Source organism: Pongo abelii, chromosome 1, assembly GCF_028885655.2.
Source record: "Pongo abelii isolate AG06213 chromosome 1, NHGRI_mPonAbe1-v2.0_pri, whole genome shotgun sequence".
In the NCBI taxonomy this organism is placed as follows: domain Eukaryota; kingdom Metazoa; phylum Chordata; class Mammalia; order Primates; family Hominidae; genus Pongo; species Pongo abelii.
Window position 1 is genome coordinate 115,409,899 of NC_071985.2, and position 8,970 is coordinate 115,418,868.

An 8,970-nucleotide genomic window follows, 5' to 3' on the forward strand; every position below is an offset into this window, starting at 1 on the left:
TGACCTAGTTGCTAAACCCAATGGAGACTTCTCAGTCTTTAACTTGCTTTCTGTATCTCTGGCATTTGGCATTTTGGGGTCATTTCCTCCTCCTAAAACCTCTACCCCTGGATTCTACTGCTCTCTACTAGGTCTTCTCTCTCTCTGAATGCTCCTTCTTCACCTCCTTCATGAGCTTTCTTTCTATAAGTCTAGACAATCCCCTAAGGTTCTCTCCTCAGATTGCTTTTCTTTTTATCTGTATAAGATCTCATCTATTTCCATGATTTCAATTACTATCAATACACTGATGACTCCCAGATATTCCTCTCCAGCTCAGAGCTCTACCCTGAGCCCGAGACCCATATATACAACTATTTACTGAACATTTTCACCTGCGTGTTCTTCCAATACTTCCCTTTCAACATATTCAAACTGAACTCACTATTTACCACTCCAAGTTAGCTCCAATCTTATATTTTTATCTTTTTAATTTTCATCGATTTATGTATAATTGTTAGCATCATTATGAACTTTTGTTTTTTAGAAATGAGGTCTCATTCTGTTGCCGAGGCTGGAGCATAGTGGCTGTTCACAGGCACAATCATAGCATACTACAGCCTTGAACTCCTGGGCTCAAGCAATCCTCCTGCCTCAGCCTTTCAAGTAGCTGGGACTACAGGCACACAGCACTGTGTTCAGCTATCACTATGAACTTTTGAATTCGTTATTCTTGTTATTTGTAAAATAAACTTTGGGCCGGGGACAGTGGCTCACGCCTGTAATCCCAGCACTTTGGGAGGCCGAGGCAGGTGGATCACCTGAGGTCAGGAGTTCAAGACCAGCCTGGCCAACATGGCGAAACCCCATCTCTACTAAAAATAGAAAAATTAGCCAGACATGATGGCAGGCACTGTAATCCCAGCTACTCAGGAGGCCGAGGCAGGGAGAATTGCTTGAACCCGGGAGGTGGAGATTGCAGTGAGCCAAGGTCGCACCACTGCACTCCAGCCTGGGCCACAGAGTAAGACTCCATCTTTAAATAAATAAAGATAAAAACAAAATAAATAAACTTTGTATTGAATTGTAAAACGCAGAAAAATTCACAAATCCTAAGAGTACAGCTTGATGAATTATCACCAAATAAACATACCCATGCAGTCATCCAGGTCTAGAAGTAAAACATTCATTAGCATCTCAAAGGCCTACCTTGCATGCTTTTCCAATCCCAAACTGCCCCTCCTCCTTAAAGGTAACCAATATATTGATACCTTACATCATAAATCAGTCTTGTCTACTTTTTTAACTTTATTAAAATGGCACCATAGAGTAAGTATTCTTTTGTGTTTGGCTTCTTTTTGTTATATTCATCCAAGTAATGGTTCTAGCTGTAGTGCATTCATTTTTATTCTTACATTGTAGTCCATTCTGTGCATATGTATTTGTTTGTATATTCTGCAGCTGATGGACATTTGGGCTGTTGCAAGTTTGGAAATATCATGGGTGTTATTTTGAACATTCTAGTGTGCCTTTTGGCACATATACCTCTGTAAGCTTCTGTCCTTGGGTCTGCCATTTTCAATGCTTTAATTAATGACTCATCAAATCCATGAATCATGCAAGCACATTGGATAGCAAAGTAAAAATTCAAGAAGCTGTTGATATGTTGTAATAATTGGCCAAAAGCTAATGAAGTTAAATTTAACAGGGATAAATGTAAAATTTTATATTTCGCTTTAACAAATGTATTATTGCACACAATATTTATTAGTTAAAACTAAAAAAGCCTAAATACCCAATAATATGGGAATAGTTAAGCAGATTATTATTTATCTTCTCAATGCAATGCTAAGCTGTATCCCCAAATGAGATTTTGAGAGTTATTTAAGCTCAAGAAAAAGATAAAAGATTTCTGATGAAAAAAACATAAAAAAGAATATGTATATAATCATATAATTATAACATATATGTACATGGCAAAACTTTGAAAAACAGAAAAATAGTGAGAATGGTGCAATTAGAAATTAAATCCACTTTCAAAATTGCCTTTAATGTATTTATTTCAATAAAAATATTTAAAAATTATTAGCTTTGTATGGGACGTGTGTGAGTAAGCGCAAGGAAACAGAGATGTGAAAATTAAGTACCTAACCCCTCTAAGCCTATGTAAGGATAATAATACTCACATCTCATACATTATTATGAAGCTTAGGAGTTATAAGTGCCCAATAAACATTTAAAAATCCCTGGCTGCTGGCACTAGGGAGGATACGAAGGGCAGTATGAGAGTGACATAGGAAGGGTCCATGAACTAAACAGCACAGGGAAAATGTGGGCAGCACGTTTATGATAGAAACTTTTCTCTTCCTAGCCAAAGCCAAACAAACCAGCATACAAACCCCTCGATTACATGAATGCTGTGGGAAGACAAGGAGGATGCAAAACGGCATTATCACAATGGTGAGGAGGTGATGGTGCAGGGTAGACATGATTGCAATTCCTGCTGGAGAAGCTGTGGCAGCTGGGGAGCAAGTCAGTTGCCCAGGCCCAGTGAAAAATGGGCATGCTAGGATGAAGGATGTCCTGGCAGCAGAGGCTCTGATGATTGGAACTCTCCATCTGTCCCTTGAGTTTCCCCTCCAATGACTATAAATTTGTGGAGTTGCCCATGCACCCCTAGATAGGGGTTCTGGGAGACTTTTACCTTTGATCATTTGAAACCTATGGATTTAATATTTGTTGTATATTTTCTCTATAACTAAATCCCTCTCTACAAGTTATATCAATAGAATATATAATGTGGTTGGGCAAGCCACCATTTTTCCCATTTAGTAGCAAGTTGCATAAGTGCTTGTTCTAAGATGGTGATCATCTTTAAGCTGGCGACCTTCAACCCCCCTTTAGAGAGCTCTGTGACTTTGAACTTGAGCAGTCCTACCCTTTATCTGACTCTGTCCGTTGTGTCTGCACTATACTTACTCTTGAATGCGAGTGTGTGTAAAATATAACATGCATACAGAAAGGTTTTTAAAATGAATATACGAGTTAACAATCTGTAAAACAAACCTTTGTGTATGTGTAATCTACTTGTGTCAAGACATAAAACATTACTAATAGCTGTAAAAACCTTTTCCTGATTGTAACCTCTCACTCTCCCTAAGAGTAAATACTCTCTTGATTTTTGTAGTATTTACTTCCTTATTCTTCTTTGATAGTTTTAGTCCTAAAACTTGTTTAATTTTGCCTTTTAAAAAATTGTGTATAGAGCCAGGCTGGGTGACATGTGCCTGTAATCCCAGCTACTCCAGAGGCTGAGGGGGAATGATTGCAAGAGCGTAGGAATTCAAGATCGGCCTGGGCAACATGGCGAGATTCAGTCTTGAAACAAAAATTGTATATAAAGTACATTATACAGTATATATTCTGTACTGTTTGGCTCCTTTCACATAACACTGTGTCTTTAAGATTCATCCTCTATGTGTCATGTAGCTGTACTTTTTTCCTTATTTCTCATAATATAGTATTTCGTAGTATGAATAGATCATAATTTGTTATTTATTTCACTCTCGATAGACATTTAGGTTGTTTCCATTTGGAGTTATTATTCAGTACTGCTATGAATATTCTTAAATATATATACTGGTGCACATAAACATATGTTTTATGAGGGTATATAACTTGGAGGTGAATTGCTGTGTCATAAATTATGCATATCTTGTATCTTATTTGATAATGTCAATCTGTTTGCTGTAGTAATTGTGCCAATTTACACTTCCATTAACAACATTTCAGAGTTCTTGATGTTCTACAACTTTGTAAGCTTGGTTTGATACTCTAGTGAGGTATAGTGGTGTATCAGTATGGCTTTAGTGTACATTTCCCTGCTAACAAATGAGGTTGAGAATTAATGCTCATTTCATATTCATTATCTGTCAAATCTTCTGCCCGTTTTTTTGTTGTGTTGTTTGTTTTTGTTTTCTTTTGACTGGTAGGTTTGTAGGAATTCTTTATGTATCTTAGATATGAACCCTGAACCCCTTGTTGATTATACACATTGAAAAATGTTGTTCCACTTTGAGGTTTGCTTTTTCTCTCCTTCAGTCATGCACTTTAATGAACAGAAGTTCTTGAATTTGATCTAGTCAATTTTTTCAAACTATTTTAATGTAGTCAACTTTTTCAAACTATTTTAAGTGCTTTGGGGATCTTGTTTAAGAAACCTTTCCTAATCCAGAATTCATAAAGATATTTTCCTATGTTATCTGCTAGAAGCTTTATTGTTTTACTTTTTCCATTCGCTCTATAATCCACCTAAGAATGATTTTTGTATATAATGTGAGGTAAGTTTACTAACCAACTTTTGAAGGATTCTTTATCTTTTGGAGAAGCTGAACTTCTGCTGTCCTGGTTTTACTCCTAAATTTGAGGCTAATCAAGGTGGTAGGTCTCCCAAACCCCTGACTGGTAAGTGATCTACCAGTTCGTCAAAATATCATAAAGAATATATACATATAATACAATTTATACATATAGTACATATGTACATTCATACATAGTCATAATTATCTATCAAGAATAGAAAGAGGTATCCCTTTACAAGGAGAAAGAGATATAATGGTTAAGTGTGACTATGTTTTTGAGAGAAGGCATAAGATAAGAAATCTGAAGGACTGGTTATCAACAGAGAAATTAGGGGTCTATTTATTTATTTATTTATTTATTGAAACCAAATCTCTCGCTCTGTTGCCCAGGCTGGAGTGCAATGGCACTATCTCAGCTCACTGCAACCTCCACCTCCCAAGTTCAAGCAATTCTCATGCCTCAGCCTCTCGAGTAGCTGGGATTACAGTGATGTGCCACCACGCCCGGCTAATTTTATTTTATTTTATTTATTTATTTTATTTTATTTATTTATTTATTTATTTTGTAGCCCAGAGGTCCTTTATTTATTTATTTTTTTAACACCTATTATGCCATGAATTCATAGGGAATAGGTTCCAGCAGCTCAGGCTCCTTCCCATTGGTTCTCACAAAGTGTGCTGCTCTGGGTGGAGCAGGCTGGTGCTTTAGTTGAACCCAGGTGCCTTTCTCTTTGGCTTCTTTCTTTTTCTGATCATTTTCCTTCATGCATTTCAGGAAGCTATCTCGGCTCTTAGACTGCTTGATGTGCTCAATACGCACATTAATTCTCTTGGCAAGAATCTTGCCCTTAACTTGTTTGTTTACAACAATGCCAACAGCATGCTGGGTAACATTGTAGACTCTTCCAGTTTTGCCATGGTAACACTTGTGGGGCATTCGTTTTTGAACAGTACCCATTCCCTTGATGTCTACAATATCACCTTTCTTATAGATTCGCATATATGTGGCCAAAGGAACAACTCCATGTTTTCTAAAAGGCCTAGACAACATATATCGGGTGCCTCTCCTCTTTCCCTTTGTGTTCGTCATTTTGGCAAATTACTGGAAGATGGCGGTTCCGGCCGAAAGGCTATTTATTTATTTTTTTAGACAGTTTCGCTCTTGTTGCTCAGGCTAGAGTGCAATGGCATGATCTCGGCTCACCGCAACCTCTGCCTCCTGGGTTCAAGCGATTCTCCTGCCTCAGCCTCCTGAGTAACTGCGATTACAGGCATGCACCACCACACCCAGCTAATTATGTATTTTTAGTAGAGACGGGGTTTCTCCATGTTGGTCAGGCTGGTCTCGAACTCCCGACCTCAGGTGATCCACCCACCTCAGCCTCCCAAAGTGCTGGGATTACAGGCGTGAGCCACCACACCCAGCCAGAAGTTAGGGATTTCATAGTTGGTAGGTATAGTGGACATTTGTTATTTGTCCTGCCCAGAATAATATCGAGCTGCTTAAAGCCTTACTAACATGTGTGCTTCATGAACTCAGGGCATTATCTGTCTTGCTCATCACCCTGTATTCTTAACATTTAGCACAGTGCCTAGCACAATAGTAGCACTCAACAAATATTTATTGAATAAATGAATGAAATACTCCTACTGTCATGATTCAAATGGAAGATATCATCTTTTGGTAGACCGCCCGCACAGCCTTAATGATAATAATAATAACTTTGTTGCATGCTTACTATGTGCTAGGCAAGATGCTAAATGATTCCAATTTGTCATCTCTTTTATTTCTTGCAACCATCTTACAAGATAGGAATGATTATTATCCCTATTTTATAGATGAAGAAATCAAAGGCACAGAAGAGTTAAACAACTTGCACAAGGTATAGCTAGTAAGTGCAGGAGTTGGAACTTGAAATCACATCATCAGACCATAGAGCTTATGCTCTTAATCTTTCCATTAAATTGCCATAGTGATTGATCTAAGCATGACCTCCTAACCCTCCAAGCTGAACCAGTAATGAGAATAGCTAATGACTATTGATTACTTGCCTTGTGATGGGTACCGTATAAAATTGTTTACATATTTTATCTCATTTAATCGTGATATAAAACCTGTAAACCATTATTGTCCCCATTTTACAGATAAGGAAACTGAGGTAAAAGAGCTTAAGTAAATTGCTCAAGATCAATCAGCTAGTAGGCAGGGGAGCCAGTGTTTGAGCTCAAGCCGTTTGACTTCAGAACCCATACTGATACCCACCAGGCTATCTGCCTCTATTAAGACCTATTTCCCTTACCTCAGAAAGGTACACCTTGAAGAAGCAAGGCCAATCAGAGCCCTTCCCTGGAACCTTTGAACTAGAGACCATTGCTTTCTGGTAGGGAAGATGTGAAATTATGAGCCAAAGAGAGCCACCATCCCCATGAGGGGGCAGATCCCATCTGCGGTAGAAGAGTAAAGCTGACTGACAGAGAGAAATGCAAGAGGTGAAGGTGATAATCTTGATGGCTCTTTCACTCACCCTGCCCGGCCAGCTCTTCCTTTTGTTATGTGAGCCTTCCCATAAATTACTCCCCACCCTCGTTTTTATTCTGCCTAAACTAGTTCAAGCTGGGTTCTTGTCACTAGCAACCAGAATAGTCTCAGCTAACACAGAAGGCTGTGGTGTTCTCCCAAATGTGCTAACATTTATGAAAAAGCATCAAAGCCCTTTGGAGTTTAACACAAACTGTATTTCCTGACTTTCCATTTGATGCATGAATGAGGATGATGTCTTTTTATAAAAGTGCCTTCTGTGGGTTTATAAATGAATAATAAGTTGGATCTTGTTTTGTTAAAGGCTGCAGCATCTTGCGTACATCTTTCCAGTGAAGCGGATGGCCTGATATATACTCTTCTAAACTAAGTTTTTTTTTTTTTAGAGATGGAGTTTCACTGTTGTTGCCCAGGCTGGAGTGCAATGGCATGATCTCGGCTCACCGCAACCTCCACCTCCCGGGTTCTAGCTGTTCTCCTGCCTCAGCCTCACGAGTAGCTGGGATTACAGGCATGTGCCACCATGCCCAGCTACTTTTTGTATTTTTAGTAGAGACAGGGTTTCACCATGTTGGTCAGGCTGGTCTCGAACTCCTGACCTTAGATGATCTGCCCGCCTCGGCCTCCCAAAGTGCTGGGATTACAGGTGTGAGCCACCACACCTGGCTTAAACTAAGTTAAAAAAAAAAAAAAAAAAACCTGCTTATCGAATATGTCAAAATGCATGCTTTTTGTGATGGACAGCTCCTCTCAGCCAAACAGTTGTGTATCCTGGATTCCCACCAATACATGGTAAAATTATATTTCTTCACTGGGTTTTGAGACTATACTTTATAGCTCTCTAAGTCTCAGTCATCTTATCTACAAAATGGAGGGATTGGTCTGCAAAGGACCTTTAGAGCCTTTAGGGTCCTTTTCCCAACTCTAAGCTTTGTGGTTTAAAAAAACTTGAGGTTGATATCAACTCAAGAGGTACTAATGGTCATTTGCTTTGCTGGACCTGCTGTTGGCTTAGGTGAGATGACACTTGCCATTTCAAAATATGATCTTTCTTTTTTAAGTTCACCTTTTCAATGTCTAGTGTCACATTTCGCCCAGAATATTCTACAGAATGGAATGCTAATCCTTGGAATTCTCTCCAATCAAGGAGTCATCGATCAAAAATTATATATCATATCCCCCTGGGAGATTCACAATTCACGTTATCAATTTAAAGGCCCTGAGCAATTTTTTAGTAAAGAAACCTGTGTAACTTATTTTACCCTAAGATTTTCCAAATACATTTAACCAGAGAACCCTTTCTACAAAAACACACATTGATATCACATGTTGAACTGCTGGCTCAACATCTTCCCTCTGGTTCTGTACAGTAGAACAGATGTTATGACTGCCTTAGTGTGAGCATATTTAATAGTTAATAATGTTATCTTTAATTACCCTATTTCTTGGGTGTAGCTTTTTGTGAATTGAAAAGCGATCACTAGGAGATCATTATTTGGTTCTATTACTAGGTAGCATCATATATTAATTCTTCCCCTGAGCTGTAAATGGCTATAAAGATTCCCTTCAATTGACCAGAAGAGGGAAGCAGAGGACCTGAGATGGCATCTGAAGTCCCAGTAAGTGACTTGGGAACAAAGGAACAAACGTAAGAAGATAAGGCAGCATCAGTTCAGGAGCTTGTCTTGGAAAGATCATCTCCCAAGCAGACTGATCCATTCACATTTCAACCACATCATCTTCAGAATGTGAAGGCCCATTATTGGAAGCCATCACCTCATACCATTATGCATTTCCTAGAGCTTCTATAGCAAACAGGTCTCCTTAAAGTCGGGGAGTACCAGGAGATCATCAGGATGGGGCTGATGGAGACATCAGAAAACAGTGAAGCAAGGCCAGTAGACCTGGAGATTGCAGCAACAGTTCCCAAGAGCTGGGGCTTCCTCACAGCTGTGTGTGTTTGCATCCTCTCGTCCCAAGAGCAGCCACTGCTCAGGTAGTCTCACAGCAGATTATTCACCTGCCAAACCATTAGCCAGGCATGATTTTAGAATGGCAGGCCCATTATCACCCATGTTATTTGAATTGGAA

General features: G+C 39.0%; 1 protein-coding gene across 1 annotated transcript; it reads right to left on the bottom strand.

The window, feature by feature from the left end:
• Positions 1–4,910: 4,910 nt before the first annotated feature.
• LOC112128745 (large ribosomal subunit protein eL21-like) lies at positions 4,911–5,462 on the bottom strand. The gene has a single exon (XM_054559131.2). The coding sequence runs from the start codon at positions 5,428–5,430 to the stop codon at positions 4,948–4,950; it is 483 nt and encodes a 160-aa protein (XP_054415106.1). The 5' UTR covers positions 5,431–5,462; the 3' UTR covers positions 4,911–4,947.
• Positions 5,463–8,970: the final 3,508 nt, after the last annotated feature.